Raw genomic sequence first — 25168 nt, 5'->3', positions numbered from 1 at the left:
CACTTATAGGCAACGTCTGCAATTGATTTATTCATATAATTTAGACATTTTAAAGAAGTGGTAAATAGTTTACCACTGTCCGATCCCGTCTTGACAAAAGTTTGATGATATATAAAAAACTGCTGTTTTTTGTATGTGCACAAATAAAACTAAATAAATATTTGGAGAAATTTTAAGTTATTTTGATATCTATTTACGTAACGTTTTGACGTTGTTGTAACAATATTGAAGTAATAATTTAAAATCACCGAGGTGAGATACATGCCAAGAGCTTCCTCGTTGTGGATAAAAAAAAAGTTTGAGACACGACTCTCAAGTTTAAGACTGAGTTGCTGGTTGCACCATCTTACTTTAACTTTGACAAACATCAAAAACTGTCAAACTCCATACAATAAGCTTATTTTATTACAATAACCGGTTATGTTATCGTTGCGGTTAAAATAAGGTGGTGTAACTCAGCCTAAGAATTTTTAACAACTAAGACATAATATTATTATTATAAGTAGGTAAATAGATTATTACAAACAAACCTCTAGTAGTAAACAAGGCGGCATTCACTGATAACACTGTAACTACTAAACTAATTGATTTTAAACAACTTTTAACCATCATTTCAAACGTTCATTTGTTCACAAAACCAATAAAAAAAACAGGTTCTTAAAAATTATAATTAATTAACAAAACTGTTCAATGTAGAGTCAAGAAGAAAGTTAGCTTGCAAAAATCACGTAGTGACAAAGGTTTCGTATAGGTTTACATATTGTTTTATGCATTGATTGTTGTAAAATTGTGTAAGCTAGAATAACTATGATAAACCATGTAATGAGTGATAAACCTTGGCAACTTGACCTTATCGAGGAAAATTTTGTAAATGCAGAAATAAATGCATAACAATGCAAAATATTCGTGCTGATTTAAAAAGTAACATTCTCCTGGATGGATGAAGATAGATGACTAAGAGTTATCTATACTAATATTATAAAGAGGTAAAGTTTGTGTGTATGTATATTTCTTAAATTGTAAAGGGTAATCTCGTGATCTACTGAACCGATTTTAAAAATTCTTTCGCCAATAGAAAGCCACATTTTATAATATGAAAAACCGAAAAATTCCACGCTGGCGAAGCAGCGGGCGGAAAGCTATCCATTATACTCGTATACTGATCTAGGTACTAACACTCAAGGAAAAAGTTTAAATCTCTACCCCCTTATCACACCCGGGTAAAAGTTACACCCGGGATGAAAAGTGATATTTCCATACTAAGTAAATGACAATTTAAACCAGAGTTCAACTAGGATGTAACTTTTATTAATAAGGGGGTTAAAGTTTAAAGTCTCTGCGGTCTGGTTGGTCTGCTGATGTCAAATCAAATCAGGCTTATTCCACTATTCCCCATTGACAATCCCCAAATTAACGCCAATTGGAGCATATAATGTTAAAAATAAATACCTTATATCATCATCAACAGCCCTTTACAGTCCACTGCTGGACTATGAGCCTCCTCCACTATAGCGGAGGGTTTTGCCATAATCCCCACGCTTGGCAGGCGAGTTGGAGATCGCAGTTTAAAAGATGTTTTTCAGAGAGCGCTGCTGCCCGTTCTCTGTTTGATGTGTAGCCCCTAAGTACTTGGTGACAAAATGTATTCTACTCTGCTGTCACCACACGGGCTAACAATTGCCAGGAAATAATTGTCAGGCGTTTAAAGTAAATCTCAATTAAGGATTCGGCTGAACCATTTAAGAACCTAGTAAGAGCAGCGGAGTAAATTTTACAGGAGCGCGAAAAAACACATTTTCGTTTACCATACTGGTATACTCAAACTTTTGAAAACTTTTTGATGTTTATTTTGAAGCTTAATAATTTAACTATATATTTTACAATAAATTAATTAATTAACTTTTAAATAGCAAGTTTTATGGCCCTTACTAACACTCAAATGGTTTTCTTTTTTTTTACTTCGTAAAAACCAGATTCCAAACCTAGTATGAGCGCACTTCCTAGGTTTTAAAATGGTTATTGGGGTCAGGGTCCATTTCAATCTTACCATAGGTCGGTCAAAACAGGAAGTGATCACCGAATGGTAAGAGGCACATTGGATATCAGACCCAAGCTGGAGAGGCGTCGACTGATGAAGTCTACGCTCCACCCAGCGCCCATCCAACTCCAAAACCCCGAAACCTTTCAGCTCGAGTAGCAAAATCGTTTCGAATGCCTAGGAGACTGTGAAAATGTGGACGAATACAATGACAGGTTCGTGGAAATTGTCCAAACGACTGGGTCTAAGTTTTTTAAAACCGTCGTTCAAAAGGAACCAAAAAGATCTCTGACCTCACCAATAAACTTATGCAAGAGAGACGGAACTTGGTTCTGCAGTCCTCTGATTGTGCATTGAAATTGAAATGAAACAAAAAACATTTTTTTATTTTTTATTCACAAAAATAATATAAAACTTTTTTAATTACTACTTATCATAAGAATATCTATCGTATTTACAAACACCAATTGGCACCACTTGCGCTGGCTTACTGATAGGACCTTACTCGCTAGTGGCGCCAACTGGTGCCTTCATTCGTATATTCTTCGTGTTTACAATACAAGGGCCATCTTAAAGGACTACCTAGATTAATTAGCATTACCGTTTTTGTACAATAAATATTCAGTTTGATACAATTAAATACTCGTATCAGTTCAGTAAGTATTCAAGGGTCTTGAATTTTCTACTTTCGTGTTACTATCTCCTCAGTGTTACATCTTTTAGGCTGGATTGCACCATCATACTTTAACTTTGACAAACGTCAAAAATCTGTCAAACTGCATACAAAAAACGCCGGTTATCGTTATAGTTACGGTCAAAGTTAGGTGGTGCAACTCAGCCTTAATTAAGTACCCTAGTCAACAATTTGTGATGTTTTTTAATAAACGAATATCAATTTACGTATTTTTAGTACACATCATCTTACAGGTATACGCGGTATTTTCCTTCATCGTCTGTAAGTCGGTTACTTCAACGTTATTCGACGCTGATCTTGCCATGTCAATATCAGTAGGAGGCTCAGTAGTCAATTTGGAGTCAACTATATTGACGGGTTTTTTGCCAATATCTGCTAACCTAGCCCTTAGTGCTTCTCTCACTTTACTCAAGAACTCATCGTCTAGTTTCTTAGGCCATGATAAGGCTGGAAGTCGAGGAGCATCGCTACTTCTTAGAATGCTCTCTGTTTTTGGAACTGCTAGATCAGAGACTAAAGACTTCGATTTTAATGCTGACGACCCTAATTCAGGATCACTAGACGATTTACCTAAAGATTTGGGTTTAGGAAGTAAGAGACTGATAACTGGTTTTGCAGTGCTCGTTGATATTGATTTTGGAATAGCATCTGATTCTACTGCAGACCTTAAGCTGCCTGGTGCTTTAACTCTTGAAGGTACATTTTCGCTTGCAAATCCACCAGAATCTCTCAATGAACTCAATTTTGATCCTAAAACTTTTTTATCCTTTGATGCGCTTCTAGATAATGGTAGAGAATCTTTAAACGAAGGTTTGGCTTTTAGTTTCGAATTGGCTCTAAAAGATGGCTTGTTCTTCAAAACCGGTGGCAAGGGCGTTGTCGAAAATGATATTTTGACCTTACTTTGGCCCAATCTAGGTTTCATAAGAGGCCTGTCAAAATCAATCAAATTCTTTTCTGGTTGTAACAAACCTAAAGTCGGCCTGTCTCTGGAAAGAAACTGTGGTGTCTTTAAAGTAGTTTCTTTCCGAAGTGTTTTGAGGAGATTTGTTTCTTTTGGTGCTGTTCTTAATTTAGGAATTTCTATTGCTTTCGGAGCTACGATACTGGACGCTGCTTTCAGTTTGTTTTTATTTGCGGCCGTCCTTGATGAACTTTTACTTTTACTTGCTGGGGTGACAAACTTTCCTTTATTAGAAAACTTCAATGTAGTTTTACTCGGTTTTGATCTAAAAGTACTGCTTTGTTTGGGGAAATCCAAGCTGAGTGGAGATAATCTACTTTCACCTAGTAGACTGGAACCTAAAGACGGGATCCTATACTGATCAAGAAGATTATCTCGGAATGACTCTAAACGATCAGATAGATCTACAGATATTCCCTTCAACTTATCATTGACGTCTTCGTGTCTTCTTGATATCTCTTCCAATAGATCATCTGAACTTCTGAATGAGCCTAAACGTGGACTTGGCAATCCTGGTACTCTTAAAGCTGACTGCAAATTCTCCTGGATATCTTTTACTGTATTTTCAGCTTGAACTCGCAAATTATCAGTTAGAACTTGACTAGAACGGAATGTGTCTTCAACGACGTTTCTCCCTGTTGTCCGTAAAGGAGTGCTTAGTAAGTTCTGAGTTTTCTCCAAGAAACTTTCATGTAAATCTTCAAAGCTAGGTAAAGTGCTTAGCGGTTGTCCGAGGATACTAGGGGTCTTTAACGAGGAACTGGCTTCTTGTAGCAAATTGGAACGATCAATGTCTTTGCCAGAGCCTAGAGTAAGCGTAGCACCGATCACCCCCTTTTTATTGCCTACTGATGACTCCAGTAACACAGGCTTCAAATCCAATGATTTTGGCAGAGCCAGTCTCGTCTTGAAAGAATTCAAATTCAATCCTGGTAAATCAGGCATATCTGAACTCAAAGGTTTTAATTGCAGTATATCTAAATTGAGATCTTCCAGGGGCTGTAGAGATGGTAAACTTGATCTCAAACTGGAAGTCCCTGGAGCTGGCCAACTATCTGGTTTTAAGATGTCTTCAATACTATCATCGCTAGGTGAAAATAGTTTCGTTTTACTATCTTCACTTGCTTTTAAAAGATTTGGTATTTTAAACGAGGGTAGCGGATTATTAATCAAATTGTTTAAATCAAGTGTTGGTCTGTTAAATAAATCCAAATTCGACGGGAATAACGTAGGTTGTACAATTATACTTTGACCCAGAGGTGAGGCAAGATTTGGTCTCACAATATTAGCTACTCTTTCACTCGCTCCCACTGTCATTTCATTGTTGTTAGAGTCAAATTTCATATCTAATCCGCTATTTTTATCTGGAGTAACAATACAAGAACTGTCAACTTTATTTATATTATTTGGTTCTAACACTTCATTGTCTGTTTTTTGAATATTATTCTCTTCAGACGACTCATTGTTAACTATTTCAGGGATATCGTTTTGTTCCACGGCAGCTTCTTTTTGCACATTTTCATTTTCTTGGTTCAACAAAGAATCTGACATCTGCTGTAAATCGTCAATATTCACTTGATCAACATTTTCATCAGATTTTTCGCTGTCTAAATCTTGTCTACTCATTTTTACATCTTTGTTTTGACTTTCAGATCGGGCTTGGTCCATTTGTGACTTTTTGACTCCGCTTAATCTCGGCAATTCGATAGTCTTTTTTGGTGCTAACTTTAAATCGTCTAGCCTCTGCCTAAGTCTCGCTCCTATTGATTTTAATGCATCCTGGCTGTTTCTGGAACCTGATTCGGGTACACTTTTTTCACTCAACGACTGAATATCAGAGTTTATCGCTAATCCATCTATCTTATTTTCGGAAGCGAAATCATTATTTCCCAATTCATCTAACGAACCTCTAGCCTCATCAACATAATCCTCTGCATCCTCAAAAACATTTTCTCTATCCATTACTCCATCGCTAATCCCATCATCAATGTTATCTTCATTCATTGACTCTATTTCATTAATAAGTTCTGATGTCTCTTCATCATTAGATAAACTCTTTGGGCTTGGTTCAGAAGCAGCATTGATTAAATCACCTGTAGTACATCCAATCAAGTTAGCTTCAGGATCTTTATTATCATCAATTTCAGATACTTCTGAAGACTTTGGTAAACTGTCAAGTATTTCAGTTTTCATTGGCAAGTCCTCGACTTCATTTTTTAATTCTTCATTTATTATTTTGCGAATATCATCATCTCTTTCTTTTTGTATTTCGTTAACTTGCGTGGTTTGTTTTTCAGAGGCACCAGGAACCGTATCCAGTATTTCAGTTTCAAAAAGATTAACAGGAACCTCTTTTTGGACCGTTGATTTTGAAGTCAGGTCATTGGTTTGCGATTTAAACATATCGGATGGTATTATGTTATTTAGATTTGGAATCTGTAGTCCTTTAATAATATTATTAAGTAAATCTGTAGCTGCGTCGCGAGAATTTGTGGATGCTAAATTCAAATCGGACAACTTAAGATTAAATCCTGTTTTCTTTTTTGGAGTGTTGTCTTCATCATCGACATTTTCCATTTGTTTTAAGTTTATTTGTTTCACTGCGGGCATTTTTAAATAATTGGTGTAAACGCTGTTAACTTCATTAGTATTTCTCGTGTCTGTGTTTAATTTAGAAAAGCTTGAGTATCGCTCTTGTATGGTACTGGCTGAATTGGAACTATCAGAATTAAATGAATCATCAGATAATTTTTGATTCCTTCCAACACTTGCTCTTAATTTTGGTAATTGAAGTTTCAAAGTACTTTCTGATCCCTGAATGCCTGAATTACTGAGACCATCGTTGTTTGTTGTTCGCAGACTAGATGAGTCTATCTTAGGTATCAATTTTGCAATGTTTGGGAGATCAAATTTCGTTGTATCCACAGAATTGCGGTTCTCATTTACAAAATCATTAGCTCTACTTGTAGAGTCAATGTTGGGAATCAGTGTTGAGATGTGTGGTATCTTAAGTTTGAATGCACTTGGTAAATTGCGACTGTCAGTCTCAATTGTATTAGTAGCAAGTTCATTATCTCCAACCTTTCTAAAAGCATTAGATGCGTCTTTCCTTGAAAAGATTTGCGAGAGATCTGGTATTTGTATTTTAGGTACAGCTATCTTAGACTCTCTGAGTTTATCTAGAATTGTAGAACTCAAATCATTGTCTGTGTTTTTAAATAAAGTAGGAACGTTTTGAGTGAGCGGGCTCTTAGATTTATCATTGGAAAATTTAATCAAAGGAGATTTTATTGTCTCTGCTTGTGATTCTTTAAAATTGGGTTTGACTACTTGTTCGTTTACATTACTAGCTCCTACACCACTATCCATATCAAATAAGTTCCATGCTCTCAGAGCTGATGGTTTTCTTTTAGGCAGTCCCAATATATCTGTCAAAATATCTGGATCGTGCGCTGAAGTTCTAAGACTAAGATTTGGTCTACCTAAAGGATTGATGCATCTAGCCTCGTGAGCAGTGGATGCTTCTGGGATGACGTCATCATGAGATGAATCATTAGGGTTAAAGATGACAGTTACCAGGTTGGGAGCTGATTCTGCTGCAATACCGTCATCTGAGGCGGCTCGAGCTGCGTCCCTTGCTAAGGCTTCCTCGTACTCTTCATCCGTTGCTTCCCGAAGAGTGTCCAATACTGACGACGCTAAATCCACTTCTGGGTGCAGGAGAGGCTTTGGTTCTTCTTTTGAGTCGTCCAAGCTAAAACAAAAAAAAAACATTATGTAGTTCATTCATTTCAAACTTTTACCATGACTGTTCCTTACCTATCTACTGTCTCTGTAGGAAAAAAATTTTTTGGGACACAGAATTGTAACTTATCGTTACGCCCATGTAGATAACAACAAATAAGTTTGTTATAGGTACTAATTATGCACAAAACTGGTGGTTCACGTACCGTGTCGTCGTACACGTCGTGGGTTTAATTCTGGCGCAATACATTCATTTTTGTGCATGAAACGTACGTTACGTGCTCTGTGGAAACATGCTTGTCAAACTGAATGTTTTCTATGTAAAACAGAAAATTACAAAAAAGAAGTTAAGAATATTTTTTTATGTTCGTCTAGGCAAGGCGGCCACCTGGCCTAGTGGGTCAGACCGGACCGGAGGTTCGATTCCCGCACAAAACATTATTATTTTATGTGTGTTTGCGTCACGATTTTGCTAGATGGTTTTGAAAGTGTAATGAAACTGATATCATACCTCACAAAAGGCCTGATCGCACGCACAGCAGCCGGGAAGAACGCAGACGGCGCGCCATCAGAATCGGCGCTTCTTCCCATGCCCATACATGGGCAGTCTGCGCGCGCAACACTCGACGCAGCGGATTGGTCCCAGTCGATTGACTCACGCGCATTGCTGCTGGCCACAGCAGAGTCTTTGGGGCACGGACAGCACTCGCGGTCGGCATTGTCTGTGCTTTTTGTCGGTTGGGGCGAGGCCTGTAAAAATACCACTGTTAGATTAAACGTTCTGAATACAAACTGGACGCAGGCCGCTACCAACCGGGTAACATGGAAAGCATTGGGGGAGGCCTATGTTTAACAGTGAACGTCCTATGGCTGAGATGATGATGATGAATACAAATTGAACCCGGGACCACATGTGCTCGAAAAGGAGACCATTTACCACTACGACATACCTAAGGCTACATAATAATTTTAGCCCTTGAATTACACTAGTTTTAATTACAAACAAGACTTATTAAAACACCGTCCTATGCAAAAGGGGTCATTTGAACGGCGTAAGTTAAATTACCTACTTTTCGCCTGCCTACCAATACCAAATAAAAAAAAAATCTTAGAACTTTTAATAAATGCCGATTTTTGTACTGTACTTAATCTTTGGAGCGGCACAATAAATCATTTGTAATGCAATGGGTTAGTAGAATCAAATCACACGGACTTCTAGCATGAAAAACTTTCGATCTCGAATCGTTTGCGAAAGACGAGTTTTTCGTGCTAGAGGCACAGTGTTTGAAAAGCTCCCTACAAAAAGACCACTCGAGGCGACATGCCTAAAGACACCAATTTGGGTTAACGGCTAATGGTTAAGAAGCGATTTCTTCCAATAAAACTATAACGTATATTACTAGGGCACTATTTAAGTTGTGAGCCTCGACAACATAACGTGTTGTTAGACAACATCTGATACTTTTAATGAAAAGTTTGACATTTTTGACTACAACCTTATTCAAAACTTTTTATCATTTGAGCACGTTTTGTATTATTAACATTGAATTGAAAATTATCTTGACTACAAAAACATGGAATTGACTTGCGGAAATTTTCGCGCGAAGATTTATTATGACTTTCGACGTGGTTAATCAATACAAAACTGAAGCGGTCAGCTAAATTTCACTTTTGGTGATAAAGATCTGTCCTTTACCATTGTAAAACGCTAGTTTAAGAAGTATAATATTGTATGTCATTGGCTCACCAGTGAACTTTGCGAAAGTCGTCCAAAATGACTAATAGTGGCGGAAAACATTGATGTTGTCAGAAAAATGGAAGAGAAACCTCGTCATGTGATATATCGTAGGATTGAGATAATCCTAGGCATTAATTCCACTAGCAGTAATAAAATATTGTATGACCATATTATGGTTAATACGTTTTTTTCTCGCTGGATGTCACAAAATTTTTCAAACGCTCAATAGGACGCTTGTGTCGTTTAGTCCTTGGAAATGTTTGATAAATACGTTTAAAAAACTTTAAAAGCCGTTTTTAAAATTGTGACAGTTGACGAATTAAGGATCTATGCATAATGATCCTGAAAATAAACAGCTATCGACTATGGAGGTGTTTTAAGATGAACCAATTCCAACAAAAGTCCCAAGCACTCGGAACAATTTGAAACTTACGGTCGCCTATTTTTCCGAAATTTTCGATTATATGACAGAAACGTCACTAGAGAAATTTAGAATGGTTAATTTTTAATAGTAAACAGCCACTTTTTTCCAAAAGTCTTCAGTTTAATAAGGGAAACTGACCAGCATAGTCAAATCGCCATTCGTGATGAAAATGTGAGCTTTTACACGTCTCGTCAAACAATTGACTATTTGAACACTCAAAATATGAAATAAACAGGTCCAACGCTACAAAATTCTTGCTTGGAATCTAAACACTTCTTTTGGTACCCATATATTAAAATTAAATGCGTGAACAGCGATTTATGTAGCCAGAAGCAACTGTCGGTGCTGTCTAAAACCATGCTTTGGAGGTGCCTCAAGCTGAGTGGAAAAAATGCTATGAAAAGTGTTTAGGACACATTAAAAAGTACATAAATCATGAAAGACAATACCAATAAACGCAATCAATACCATTTTAATAATAAACTACTTTGTTTTCATAGTTAGGCTCACAACTTAAATAGTGTCCCACGTAATTAGTTAACATTATTACAATTTCTATCAGTGGGGGCCTACAAGTGTTACTGATTGTAAAATGAATTAATAATATGTAAACCCTGGTCTTCCTAAAATAAATAAATAAATTATAGGTACTTACAGAGTCCCAGAGAACCACCACACACAGCAGGACCCACAGCCTCATGTTTCCATCGGCCACCACTCAATGTGCGCGGGCGCATCTCGAGAAACATTTAAAATATCCGCGATGATCTTGTGAGATAACGCTCCGATAGGGCTGTCAGCAAGTTTCTTAAAATGATAAAGATTGCATTATAATTAAGACCTGATAGGTATTACGAGTAATAAAAAATAATTTACTAACATTAATTCAAGTATGATATTATTATCAGTAAGATTTGTATTTACAATTAATGACCTACTGATAGTCACGTTAACCCCTCGCTAAGTTAATTATGAAAATTTACCACCATGGCCATTTTTTTTTAAATAAGTAAATTAATTTAGGATTTCATGGTTTTCTCCATTTAATTTATCAAGTTTATTAGAGAGATTTAATTATTATAATTAACCCTAACGATTAATGCAATAAAGGTACAGGATGTCATTTTTAACAGATTATTCGGTTCGATTCCTGGGTGAAGCAAGCGAATTTCCAAAAATCTTCGAATGCAGTTCTTTCTTTTGAAAAATAGAGGAATGTTTTCTTTGAGTTTTTCAATCTTCAGTATTAAGAGCACTAATATACGAGTAGGTTCGCCAATAAGTAGGTATCTACATAAGTAGTCCAGTGCGGCAGCGGCGGGATTCGAACCCTCGTTCCTCGAATCTCGAGTCGGCCTGTCCGATACAGAACTATTACAGAAATATTTGTTGTATTCGGCTATTATCGCTAAAATTAAAGCTATCGATTTTATCTAGTAGGTATTTAACTTTTGAATGACCTTTTTACTATTTTACCTAAATGTAAGAGTTAAGAGTGGGTTCGATTCCCGCCTTAGGCAGAGAGTTTTTCAAGTTATTTATAATCTCGTATTACTATTTATTTAATTCCAGTTATTTATCATTTATAAATAATCGCGTATTACATTTAAGTAGGTTACCAATATTTATGGAAAGCCAACCCTACGCCGTGTGAAGAGTAAGTAGGTATGTGACCGGCCGCACAAACGTGCCACTGTGCGCTTGGTCAGCAAATCGCCGCGATAAGCGATATCTAGTTACGAACCGCTTCAGGAATGCACCCTATTTTAAACAGCACTTTGATAACGATTTAAAAGTAATTTTGATGAGTAATAACAAACCCCCAGGAAAGTATTTCAGTCAGGAGTGTCCCAGATTCAAACCGGGGATCGATTCAGAGACCTCGTGCGCTCTATAAGATGCGACAAATCACTACTTATTTATTTTTGTTGCAATAATAGTACATCATAGGTACAACTAATATGATTGCAGACTTGCAGTGTGCTTAATAAAAACTAAACAAAGCACTTTTACACTACCCAGTATTAACCCTACCACTGCTTCAGGACAATAAATGGGCCAGTGCTGAGAAGAAGCAGCGCAAGAATGCAATGTCGTCTATATTATTATAGATTACTTACATCTTTTGAGATGCTAATGTTTTTAAACAACAGAGAAGCAATTTCTCAATCATTCTTATCAGATGTTTCAATATTATTATGCAAAATCTTACTTAAATAAAATCTGAACTTTTATTTGTATTATTCAACTAGTTTTCGACGTAGCATTAATATATGAAAGGTTTAAATTAGTGGGTCATAAGTATAATAATATAGCTTTAAGGAAAATGAGATTTTTATGATGAAATACCTATAATTAGAGATTGACTATCAGAAGGTCAGAGCAGCTGGGAGAGAATACTCTATGGCATTAAACTCACATTTAGAACTTAATTTAATGTCATAATTATAATAAATTAATAAATATGTTACAGGAATAGTCTTCTCAAATAATCTAGCCATCAGGAAAGCATGGGGATTGAAGTAAATAGTAAAACTAGTAATTAGATAAATAAACAATGAGAGGAAAAGACAAAATTAAAAGATAATTTACTTATAAGCATAAACTTTATTATAGCTATAAATCCGGAAAGAGTAGTGACTTAAACTTTTTGGATGATCTCTCAGCTGGTCGCACACAAATATGCTTCCCAAATATTGTGACTTTAATCTTCTTCATGTAAATATCAAAGACACTGTCCCTTTTAGGTATGGTTGTCACTGTATTGTCTGTCGATACAATTTTAAACGTATTTCTAGTATCCATTATGCATATCCCTTTTTTACCTACATAACTAGGGCATTTAGAACGTGCTACTTCTAGCATACTTCCATGGAAATCAGCTTTGTATATAGTCTGGCTAAACGTTTCCCATCCTTTGCTACACATTTGTGGCACTTCTTTATCTAATTCTAACATATTTGAAATATATTCTAACCAAATATCGTTCATAGGTTGGACGTCGGCATATTTTACGCTGTCTCTTGGAATTGAATAGAAACCTAGGGATTTCTTTTCTTTTCTCGTCAAGTTCTTGACTTTTTTCTTCTTAGCCTTTTGTTTCCGTGTCCTGCTCCTACGTTTAGCAAGTACGAAGTCTTTCTTCAGTTCAGCCTCCACATTTGGTACGTCTGATCTGGGGACGTTGGACTTTACAAAATTAACTATAGCTTGTATCGCTTCCCTGTCTACATTTTCTTCAGATGACATAGTATTATGTTATTTATTCTACTTTAGAATAAATAAATTAACAAAACAGAACAAGTTTGTAAGAGAAAAATAACCTCCAAATTTGTTATTGTTGATGTCAAATTTGACAGCTTGCCTTGGGCCCGTATTCTCATGCCGGTTTCGATGTTAGGTATCAAAATATTTTCACTCGATATTTCTTGTTTTTATCTAGTATTTGTAATTGAGAACAAACGAACCAATGACAAACGTCAAGCAAATGTCAAAAAATATGAAAAAAAAATCTTCAGAGAGCGAGAGAAGTCATCGAGGGATTTATTTTTGTTTATTTTGCGATTTATATAGTCAATATTGTCCACATTTTACTCACAGTCCCGTAGCGATATTCACTGTAAAGTTTAGTTAACTAGTGCAATGGCGAATCCTAAAGATCGTGAAGAACCAATCATCTTGGCCCATCAGTGCTATACGAAGAAAGATTATCCATCTGCTCTCCAGCATTTGACTGAATTGGAAAGCCTTGTTGGTCCGAACAACAAGCGAGTCCTGCACAACAAAGCTGTAGTTGAATTTATGAATGGGGACATGAAAAACATAGACAAATTCAAAAAAGCAGTAACCCAGCTGTGTGGGCTCACATTCCCTGATATTGACCTGAAAGACCTGACTTTGCCACATCTGTTATACAACTACGCCGTGCTGTTATACCACTCTCGGTACTATTATCAGTGTACAGTAGTTTTGGAGAAGTTATTGACTTTAAAAGCCATAAAAGATCCCAAACTATACCAGCAGATAGTTCTCCTGTTAATGGAGGCCACTCTGTGCAGACGCACTTATGATAAAACATTAGAAATAGCCAAAAGTCACGGAGAGCAAATGAAAAGTTACAACGAAGTTAGTGACCTGTTTGAACGATTAACCAGCAGAGCTCAGCTATTACAGGGTCAAAAAGTCAAGCTAAACTTGAAACCTGACTCCATCGAAAATGTCTTTATAATAGCTCAGCAACAGTACATAAATGGAGACGTTAATGAAGCTGCAAAAACATTAGGACAGTATAAAACAATGCAATATAACTATGACTTAAAGTCTCAAGGCGAGGATATTTGGGCAGCCATCAATAATAACCTTGGAGTAATATATCTGTCAATTAAAAAACCATTTCTGGCCGCTAAATATTTCCAACATGCTGTTAAAGAACATTTCAAAGCTATGGAAAGTGAAGACAGTGAAAGATTAATTGCCTGTAGAGACCGTCCCCTTTACGTTTTCAATTTGGGTCTAGCTTTACTCGCGGCGAATAACTCTGAAGGTGCCTTTGAGTGTCTGGTTGAAGCAGCTCGCCACTACCCCAACAATCCTCGCATCTGGTTACATTTGGCAGAGTGCTGTGTCAAGAAATGCTGTAGCGAAGAAGCCTTACAGTATACAGTGAAAAAATTAGGCAGCGGCCCACACACTAGAATCTTACTAGCAAAAGACAATAAAGACAAATATTCTACATCAGGAGAGTCATTTGCAATTCCGTCGTTATCATTGGAATTTGCAGCTTTATGTTTGAGGAATGCTGCAACCCTGCTCCCGAATCAAGAACCACCCGCGGATGCTACTACGCCACTTATTCAAGCCCCCCCTGGCCCCCCTATCAATTGGAAGCAGAGATGTGAGATTAAAAATTCTACATTGGTTCTTCAGAGTTACGTCTTACTTAACTTACAAGACCCACTGTCTGCCTTGGTCAGTGCCAATGAACTGTTAAGTCAAACTGACGTTTCCAGCAGTCACAAGGCATGGGCTCACATATACGCTGCTGAGGCACTCATCAACTTAGATAGAATAACAGATGCAGTGGAACATTTGCATCCACCAATGATACATGAACTAGTTTCTGTGCTGCCGTACCAAATGAGAGACATGATTGCTGTCTCAGTGTGGGCTAAGGCAGCTGTTTGCCACATCTTGAGAGGAGACTTGGTCACAGCAAGGAAGATTTTGATGCAAATAAATTCACCACGAGTTTTACCACTGCAAATGTATCTAGAAATATGTACAGGCAATATTGAAAACTGCCACACAATACTGAGAAAACTACGGCTAACAAACTTGTCTCAATAAAGCTAATATAACTAATAAAATATTTTATGTAATTAAACTTTTTTATTTTCTCCCTATATTTTTTTTCAAGCTAGGAATTATGTAAAGGATTATTAGTTCTGTAATTAAATAATATTTTTATCATCATAATCTAAGGCCGTCTCCACACTTGTTGGTTCATTGCACTCCGGTTCTGTTGCATTAGGCTCCGTGGACACCATCAGGTTATAATAGATAGGCCTCCTTGTCCCACATCCCAATAGTTGTCCGTCCGTCCAGTGGTGGACCAGTGAGTGCCCCGATTACGCTAATTTTTAACGTCTCCAATACAGACGCGTTTCTTCGATTCTGCGATACGGATTTGTCAAGACGGCTGATGTTCGGGCACGTTGAAGATGAAAATTTTTTGCGTAATCGGGGCCCAGCAGAGCGTATGTAATTATGTAGAACAATAAAGAATATTTCTCAACGCAAAAAAAATTTGTCTCACGTGTGGAGCTGGCCTAAGAGTAAAATATTAATCTCCGGAACTACTCAACCGATTTTTTAAATTATTTTACCAGTAGATAGATACATTATACCCTGTGATATTACCTACAGATACATTATACCCTGTGAGATAACCGGGAATCCCGGTTATCGCAAACGTCTGTGGGTCAACGATGCAGAAATTACGAACAACGAAACGCAGATGGAAGCAAAATGTCAAAGACTCAAAGTTGAGTTAGTTGACTGACATTTCACAAAAATTTTTGACCTTGGGCAAAAAATGGGGTGGGTAATGGATTTTGTGTTGATATATTGAATAAAAGCCAAAAACAAATAAATTCACGCGAAAAGAATACAAGTACCAAAGAATATGCATTTCATAAATCGTCCAAACGGCGTTTCGAAGTCAGAAATCTGCGCACCGGCCCGGTTGCGTTCGTCGGAATGGAGGCAATGAAATCATAAAATCATGAATCAAACGTTTGTTTCTGACGGCTGAGAGTAAACTGTGATCGTTAGTCATGCCTCGTAGATCGCTGTTGCTGCTCGCGGCGGCTGTGGTGATGTTGTATTTCCTGATAATCATGTTTATGTTGAGTCCGCTGAATGGTTCGAAGAGTACATACTACGGGCATGGGTATATGAATCACTTCTCGTACCGCCAGCTGCCGGCTGTTAACTGGTGCAAGGAGCTCCGCTGGCGGTCCCCGCCGGCGCCCCATGTGGTGGCTCTCGTCTCCTACCCTGGCAGCGGGAACACATGGCTCAGATATCTGTTACAGCAGGCTACAGGTATAAAACAGTTTTTCTATTAAAAGTTACTTTAAGTCTACATTTTTAAATGTGCTAATGTCACATATTTACCCACCAACTGACTACATATCCTACTATTTAAGTAGATTAATATTATAGGACCTTTTTTAATTGTTTACTACTTTTGTACTACAGAATTGTAAGTCCTTATAAGAACAACTTTTAAAATATTTAAGCATAGATGAATATTCAGATACTTTAGAGCACTAAATACCCTGTTAATAAAAATTGAAAAATTTTAAGACATATCTTATTAATTTCTACTACTTCTTTTCAGGAATTGTCACAGGCTCAATATACATGGACCACAGTCTACGAGTACACGGTTTCCCAGCTGAGAATATCACGGACGGCTCCGTGTTAGTCGTCAAAACACATGAAGCCCCGCCCATTGACCGTGACAAGTTCAAATCAGCCATATTACTTATAAGGAACCCAAGAGATGCCATACTGGTATGACCCACACTACTTTTATTTGTTAACCAGCTGATCAGGCGAATTTCGTACCGCCTATATCCATCTAAAATAATGCAGGATTTAACATTAAAAACAATAAAATCTTTCCTCTTTAAAATGTTAGTGTAGGTTATACCTTATAACAAAATGTTAGTGTAGGTTATACCTTATAACAAACAACCAGTACCTAATAATAAATAAAATAAAGACTGCTATCATAGGTATAGAAATCTACTATCCATAAAATATCATCATATTTAAATGACTGTATTTGACTATCCTTCCTGCATTTAGTTGCTATGATAGTACATTATTTGTTTATCTGGTTCATATCAGATGCATTTGTTGGCAAACAGTTGTGGAAGTATTAACAATATGCATTATGTTGAGTTTAATGTAAACAAGTAACTGTAAATAGGCATTCAGTATACAAATCTAGCATTATAGTATTAGTACTTTGATACAGATGTATCACTCCTTATTGCTACCTAAGGATAAACTTACCATTTACTAACATACCAAAGCTATAATGTGTAGATATGGGAGGGACATAGGAAGGGTGACATTATGACTTGACCTGAGCATGCAGATGTGACATTATGACCTGACCTGAGCATACAAATCTGAAGATCTGAAGTCTCTGACATTTGATGACATAAAAACACCCTCCCTTACTGCTCTCATACCTCAGGCACTGACTCAAGTTATGTGCTATCCATTGGTTCCCAAACTGTGCTGTCGCGACTGTGCGACGGGCGCCCGCAGTGAGTGTGCGAGCGCGACAGCAACATAATTACGCGCGAGCGATAAGGATGGGTAGCTTGGGGTCATTGGACAAAATTCTACGTGCTCACAGACCGGGCTTTAGACCTGTAGTGATAAATAGATTAATTTACTCAATTCTTTCTTTAAAAATATTGTTGTTTTTATTTTCAGGCAGACTTTAACAGACTCCACAAGGGCCACATAGGAACTGCACCCAAATCTGCATTCAAGAAGAAGTCTCACGAACATAAAAAAACAGGTAAGTCCATACAGAGTAGCACATCCAACAATTTTGCTATTTCTGTACACACAAAATTATTGAAGTTACAATATACCAAAGATTTGTGAGTATTTCTGAGTTAAATGCATCTCAACATAGAAATCAGTTTCACTCGTAATCGTTAACTACAGAGGAGGTGGAGCTGATACAATTAAGTATGTACTTTCTATAAAATCAACCAGAAAATGCCTCCTTTGAGAATCAAACCTGGGACCTCTGAGTTTGACACAGGTGGTCTTACCACCATACCACAGCTTAAACATTCGTTTTGTTTATGTTTATCAAAATGTCCTGTGGGCCTAGGATGCGCGCCACGATAAGCGGTTATCACGCCATTTTATCAATTTTTCCCATACATTTTGACGTCGATAAGAATATCACGGCGCGCATCCTAGCCCAGCAGACAGAGGTATAGTCTGGTCCGTGAGCACGTAGAATTTTGTCCAATGACCCCAAGCTACCCATCCTTATCGCTCGCGCGTAATTATGTTGCTGTCGCGCTCGCACACTCACTGCGGGTGCCCGCCGCATAGTCGCGACAGAAATATAATTACGCGCGAGCGATAAGGATGGGTAGCTTGGGGTCATTGGACAAAATTCTACGTGCTCATGGACCAGGCTTTAGTTAAATTGTCACGTGTCCCAGACTGGGCTACCTACGTGTCTCACGAGCTGGTGGGCTGGGAGTCTCTTCACCGGTTATGGCTGACTCGCTTCGCTGGGGCTGTCCATGTGGTGTTCTATGAAGCTCTGGTCCAGGACACTAGGGCAGCGCTGCAAGGGATACTGGGCTTCATTAATCATACTATTTCTGAGGTAAGAATAACACACATTTGTGGTTTTTAAATAAAACTGAAGTCCAGTCGCCGAGTAGATAGAATTTCTTACTGTAGACGTAGACGCAGAGAATGCGAGCGAGCGCGACAGCAATATAACGCGCGAGCCATAAGGATGGGTAGCTTGGGGTCATTGTACGAAATTCTATCTGCTGGGCGACCGGACTTTTATTTCATTTGTAATTTTTACTGTTTTACTTTGTTATATTATTTATTTTTAAATATTTACTTTGTAATTTAAATATAAATCGATCACCGCCTTTCCTATTTACCTATTCTAAATAACTTTCCTCTAGGTTGTCTGGAACAGATCGCTTTATAGCAATAAGACCGCCTAAATTGTGCCATATTTGTTGTATTTGTAATGGTCTGTCACATTTTTCTATTTCTGTAATTTAATTTCTATATTTTTTCCCATTCCAGGCTGACATGAACTGTGCAATATCCTTCAAAGAAGGCATATACCGTCGGAAGAAGAAACTCCAAAACTTCGACCCATTCACCAGTGAGATGTACAGTGCGTTGGACGAAGTAAGAAACAGAGTCCTGACGATGGTCGTGGACTATCAGAAGAAACACAACGAAAGCGTAAGAGATAACACGGTACACCAACTTAGCGGGTAATGTAATGTAAATAACTGTATGTAAAATACCAAGCGTTCTTAGAAGTTATATGCTAATGAGCTGTTTGTGACGTGGCAAATAACTAACAATGAGTACTTAATTCAGAAATGTCTTGAGCTGAAATTCTTAGCAACAAAATCATTATTAATTATTATATGCAACAAAATCATTATTAAATATTATTACATTATTTTACGGTTTTCAAAAATAATATGAATTTAGCAATAACTGAATAAAGGCCGAATTAGTAATAATAAATAGTGTAAGAAAAAATGAGATAAAACATAAATTGTGATCTCATTTGTACACATCAAACACCATACATACAAAAATTGAATGGTTAAAGAAACCAAAAACTTAATCCTAAACATAAGAACTTACCTTAATAATTCCTAGCATAATCGGCCTAAGGCAAATAAATAAACATTATAATAGTACAACTGAAACGGGGTTGTGATCTAAAACATATGATTACCCCCTTCTTTAAAAAAAAGTATGCTATGTTCACATTTATATTACGAGGCGTGACTATCGTAGTAAGTGTGAATGAAGCTTTAGTGACATTTGTTTATAAAGTCCGGTCGCCGAGCAAATAGAATTTCGTTCAATGACCCCAAGCTACCCATCCTTATCGCTCGTGCGACGGGCGGCCGCAGTGACTGTGCGAGCGCGACACCAATATCATTATGCGCGCGCGATAAGGATGGGTAGCTTGAGGTCATTAGACGAAATTCTATCTGCTCGGCGACCGGACTTTAGTAGTGCATAATAAATACGAAATCATCACGCCTAAGAACAAATAAGTGTAAACTAGGCAAGTTCACATGGCTTGAATTTTCCATCCATTTACTAGCAATATTCTGTTGTTAGTTAGTAGTATCATTCCTATCATTTTTGTATTGTCTATCTCTGTCGTTTATGCCAGCATCTCACTATGAATAAGAAAGATAGATAGATATATTTAAAAAAAATGTCTTGCAGATGTTTCTTAAGGGAAAATTTACTACGAGACAAGTTAAAATTTAAATTAGTTTTAATATGTGTTGAGCCTAACAATAAATTAATAACTTTGTTTAATATTTCACACCTGTTAGAAAGTGTTGCTCTGTTTTAAGTAGTTAAATATTACAAACACAAAGAAATATCCCAAATAATTGCTTCTTAGTTATTTACCAAATAGTGTAAGGAAATGTACTGTAGTATGTGTTTCTATAGCAAAGAGATCCAAAAAAGTACGAAGAATGTAAGTTTGTGAAATAATTTGGTATAATCAACATCAAAATATGTTTATAATGAAATATCTTTTCAGTAAAGAATATAATGGATGCTGAATGTACAAAATCTTAGCTTATAAAATAAACCAAATGTTTACTAAGGACCCTGACATACAGCTGTATTTTTTATTTTAGTCGCAACGCTCGCACGCTAGCTGTGTATCAGATAAATTAGCAAAAAAACTATTTTAATAGATAAAAGTATACTTTCTAGTCTAACTACCTCTGTAATTAATATTTTAGTTATATTTGTCATTCCTAATTTACAATTCAATAGTAAAAACTATGCTTTTATAAAGTGAGGCGATTATCACCTAATGATTTAAGTATCGGATTGATACTTCAGTAGTTTAATTCTTGACGACTTTTGTGAGGAATCCATTTAAAAAAGCATAATTTACCTTGTTTATGGGATTATGACACTAATCCTACCTATCATTCCCACTATTGCAACTCCTGTATAAAACCAGGATCTACAGTTTTTGTCTTTAAGGAAACCCAAGCATTGAAGGTTGAATAGTCCCGGGGACTAACGGGAATTATTAGTAATTTATTACTCACTATAAAAAACATACTATGTTTAAAATAAGAGTGTAAGAATATGAAGGCTAGCCTATCAATTTACGCTCAAAAAGTATTTTAATATGAACGCAATCAACGAAATGTAACCACAGTTCAAAGGGCCTAATATCTGCAGTCGGTTGATCAAGCACAAATGTGTTAGTTAAACAGTCCGTGTTAAATAGCACATTAATTATACATTTTAAGCACGCCTTGACGTCACGGGCCTCTTCTTTTGAATTTTGGCGCGCTTTATCTCTTTAAATTTTCATTAATTAAAAAAATGAAAAATACGTGTCGAGTATTTTTTGATAAGTTAACCGACGGATAATTCAAACTCTTGCTTTTTTTTTACCCAGGAAACATCCCTATTGTAACATAGATAGATGTGTTGCGAACTATTTGACGCTGACTGTACTTACTGTAGTGAGCACTTGATTAGCAGCTGTTCAGTATAAAATTTGCACAAATATTAAGTAAGAATTACATAGTTTATCAACGAGAATATTAATTAACGCAGTTTGTATATTCTCGAGTGCATCTGTCGCTATTACTTGCCATGAGTAAAAGGGATAGTTATATTAAAAAATACGAATTCTGCGTTAGCGAGTAAGTAGACCCGCAATTATGAATCTAGTCTTTCCAAAAAAGCGAAACTTTTAATTATTAGATATTATGTTGTAGCAAAACCTTTGTTGAAGAAAACTATTACGCCCATATTCACAAACGATGCTTGCTTAGTTGAACCAGCAAATCGAACACAGCGTTGAATAGAGCTCTGTGATTGGTTCGTGTGTCACCCTGTGCGTACACGCGCACTGTGTGACCACATAGTAATGTTTGTGAATAGTACGAGCGTTACGCCCAGAACAGACGGTGAAACGCAACTGCAACGAAACTGCAACTGCTAGTTACTTTTGAGTTGCATTTAAGTTTCTGCCATAGCGTCCGTTGAGAGACCACACATGACGCGACCAGTTTGAAAGTTTCAACTGGTTTCAACTCAAAAGTAACTAGCAGTTCCAGTTTCATTACAGTTGCGTTTCACCGTCTGTTCTGGGCCTTAGTCAACCACCTTGAAATTCGGCAATCTCTATGTAGTCTATGGGCTGGGGTCTGTCACTAACATTAGAACTTAAGTAAGGTAGTGAGATAAATATTTAGAAAGTAAATAATTGCATTTTGTTTACCTTGTTTTGCGAGAGAAACATATCGAACTAAACAAGCTAAATAAGGACTAAGGCACAGTATAAAATGTCCAAGATATTTATTTCGTTCGTTCGTTCGTTTCAGCCGAAAGACTTCCACTGCTGGACAAAGGCCTCCCCCAAGGATTTCCACAAAGACCGGTCCTGCGCCGCTTGCATCCAGGTACTTCCCGCGACCTTCACCAGATCGTCGGTCCACCTAGTGGATTTATTTATTATTACATAAAAAATAAACAAAACGATGATTAGTTTGTAGGAGTAGTATTTTTTTACATGTTTTATATTGCATCACATTTTTTCCACAATTTTGTTGAAATTATTGTTTTTATTATAATGTTGCATATTTTACAATGATCTATATTATTTTTAATATCCGTATTCTAATAATAATATTGTGTTGTTACTTTTATTTGTTATTATTATTGTTTTCATAGTCTTCCTAATTTGTTATACAATAAATTGTTTGATAAGAAAATTTAAATTGTACTTTGTTATTTTATAGCTGTTTATCACATTGAACGCCAACGCGGTCAATGTTGTCCGACACTGCACTTTCCTACCAGGCCAAGTAAAAATTTCAATTTTTTTCAATTTTCGTCGATTGTTTTTTTTTGTTAAATCGTTACATTATAAACATAAATAAAGGATTTTATTAACATATAGTTGTTTTTGAGTCTCTACATCGAATTATTAAGCGTCGGACATCATTGACCCCCATGGCCCCAGCGAGCGAAAATTCGAAAATCCGTTCCGTAGGGCCGCGCGGTCATGTTGTCGACCATCCCCGCTCGCATCCAAAAAAAAAAGGAGAACAACCAAAAAAATAAAGAGTTGTACATTGGTAGGTTTTTGATATATTATATTACGCATAAATAGGAATATTATAAGGTATAAAATGAGAAACGAAACTAGCAGGATAAGTCTTAAATAGTGATTAAAAATAATAATAAATAAATCGATGATACCGTAAAAGGAACGCTAAAAGTGATTTTTTTCAAATTGTTTTAATTAAAAAAGGTTTAAATTTTATTTAAAAAATTGAATTTATCAATAATTCGTATAAAAGTTGTCCAAAACTGAGCCGTCCCAGCTATGGCATTGTCAGGAAGGCGCTACTATCAATACTGAACTATTAGTTCCCATTTTTGCCTCGTTGGACAGCCATATAATTATGAAATTTACAGGAAGGTGCTACTAACAACTGGGTTATTAATCCAATTTTTGCGACTTGACGTTTTAGAAATTGTTTGACTGTATTTTGAATTTTTCATCCATCACTGTAGTGTCACTTTCGATCGGTTCTTTTTTCAAAACAATATTTAATTGTCAGTATATCTACAAATAATATTTAAAAATATACTTAAAATTAAAAATAATTATAATGACATAGCTGATTTAACATGCCAATAATTTGAATGAATAATAAAAAAAGTTCTAGAATAGAGTAGGTATTGATAAGAGAAAAAATGTTTTTTTCATACATTAAACAAATCTATTTTTCTCGACAATCCTGCTAGGTGTAAGCATCTAATAAGTACAATAATTTATGCCACTAATAAGGTTTTAAATGGCATAAGTTTTGTAGCTGTACAAAGAACTTAGTACCTGTACCAACCCTTCATACAAAGTGGTTGTTCAACAATGAAAGTGATTTTTTTTATTGTCCTGCATATTATACATTATATAAAATAAGTAAACGATATGTTTTAATTAATAAACCGTTATTATCTTGCTAAAAAGTTGATAATTTTGCAAAAATGCATTGTATAATTACCATGTTTCATTGCGCTACCGTTATCCACATTTTTTTTTCTAAGTCCGAGCTTTACCTGAGAACCAAGTGACGTACACTAATCTTGGGAGCCGCGCGGGTCAGCTTATATGAGAATTATTGAAGAAATGCTGTCCATCGGCTCAATACAGAGGTTTAAACATAGGTCTGACTCGCGGTCATCATTGTCCGACGCGGCCCGAACGGAAAGTTAAAGTGTCGCCCATCATTGTCCCCCATGGCCCGAACGGAACAGTGCCATTTTTAGGCTGGCAGCGAAGGTGTTATGCTCTCTATACATACTTCAACATAATTATATTATTTTTTATGGGATGTCCCATAGACATTAAAATAATGTGAAAATAATTCCCAAAATATTATAGGATTTAGTTATGAATTCCTAGTACTAGGCCTAATCAAATGTTAGTAATAATGTATTAGGACTCACCTGTAGTGTGCTTGCTACACGAAATTGGATAAATATACAGGGTGATTGCCGTGCCAAGATTTGTCAAACCTATTCCCATTCTTACTAAAATCGAAAATAAATCAATGTCTAACTTCATAGGCGTGTACGTCAACTATAATAAAAAAGTCGAGCAAATAAGGCTCTTAAACTAAGGGCAAATAGATCCTTGTTCACTGTTGTGTCACTTTATTATCTACCAACTAATTTGTGCATCTTCGATCTATGACTAATTTTTGGTACGAAATTCTGTTATTTGTACTCTATTCTTCACCCTGTGTATCACTGGCTACTTACTTATTTATTGTCAATAGATTATTTACTTAATTGTTTACTGTTAATTAGTTCTTAAGTATAAATAAGAGATACATGCTGAAAATAAAAGGTGTTTTACTAAAGTTGATGCTTTTTATTTGAAATTTTAGCTGCATTTTTGTGTCGATATTTCCTTGAACTAATTATATCTCCAGATATGGGTCATCTGTCAGTACTGGATTGTTGGTTCCCATTTTTGCCACGTCGGAAGACACTGAAACGTCATTTGCAGGGGGGCGCTGCAACCAATACCGGGTTATATAGTTCCAAAATACTGAACTGTCCTATCCATGACATTGACAGTGGGGCGCCACCGTCAATACCGGATCGCTGGTTCCTATTTTTGCCATGTTGGAAACCATATAGTTGAACGATAGTAGCGC

At 36.5% G+C, this 25168-nt stretch overlaps 4 protein-coding genes across 4 annotated transcripts; 2 read left to right on the top strand and 2 right to left on the bottom strand.

Moving 5' to 3' along the window:
• Positions 1-2473: 2473 nt before the first annotated feature.
• LOC114352128 (uncharacterized) lies at positions 2474-10332 on the bottom strand. The gene is made up of 3 exons (XM_028303600.1): positions 10258-10332; positions 7952-8190; positions 2474-7450 (listed from the first exon to the last, which is right to left on the bottom strand). Exons 1-3 carry the CDS (start codon positions 10300-10302, stop codon positions 2935-2937), a joined length of 4800 nt encoding a protein of 1599 aa, XP_028159401.1. The 5' UTR covers positions 10303-10332; the 3' UTR covers positions 2474-2934.
• A 1868-nt stretch (positions 10333-12200) lies between these two features.
• Pop4 (ribonuclease P/MRP subunit POP4) lies at positions 12201-12964 on the bottom strand. The gene has a single exon (XM_028303618.1). It carries the CDS (start codon positions 12849-12851, stop codon positions 12219-12221), a length of 633 nt encoding a protein of 210 aa, XP_028159419.1. The 5' UTR covers positions 12852-12964; the 3' UTR covers positions 12201-12218.
• Positions 12965-13112: 148 nt separating this feature from the next.
• On the top strand, positions 13113-14954 carry LOC114352145 (CCR4-NOT transcription complex subunit 10). Its single transcript, XM_028303622.1, has one exon. The coding sequence runs from the start codon at positions 13245-13247 to the stop codon at positions 14946-14948; it is 1704 nt and encodes a 567-aa protein (XP_028159423.1). The 5' UTR covers positions 13113-13244; the 3' UTR covers positions 14949-14954.
• Positions 14955-15719: 765 nt separating this feature from the next.
• Positions 15720-19832, top strand: LOC114352140 (WSCD family member AAEL009094). The gene is made up of 5 exons (XM_028303616.1): positions 15720-16208; positions 16507-16682; positions 17622-17709; positions 18377-18546; positions 18990-19832. Exons 1-5 carry the CDS (start codon positions 15938-15940, stop codon positions 19188-19190), a joined length of 906 nt encoding a protein of 301 aa, XP_028159417.1. The 5' UTR covers positions 15720-15937; the 3' UTR covers positions 19191-19832.
• The last annotated feature ends 5336 nt before the right edge of the window (positions 19833-25168 follow it).

Source organism: Ostrinia furnacalis, unplaced genomic scaffold, assembly GCF_004193835.3.
Source record: "Ostrinia furnacalis isolate ACB-3 unplaced genomic scaffold, ASM419383v2 OfSCF1259, whole genome shotgun sequence".
Classification (NCBI taxonomy): Eukaryota; Metazoa; Arthropoda; class Insecta; order Lepidoptera; family Crambidae; genus Ostrinia; species Ostrinia furnacalis.
Note: the sequence above shows the minus strand (reverse complement) of the source record. Positions and strands in the feature narration are given on the sequence as shown.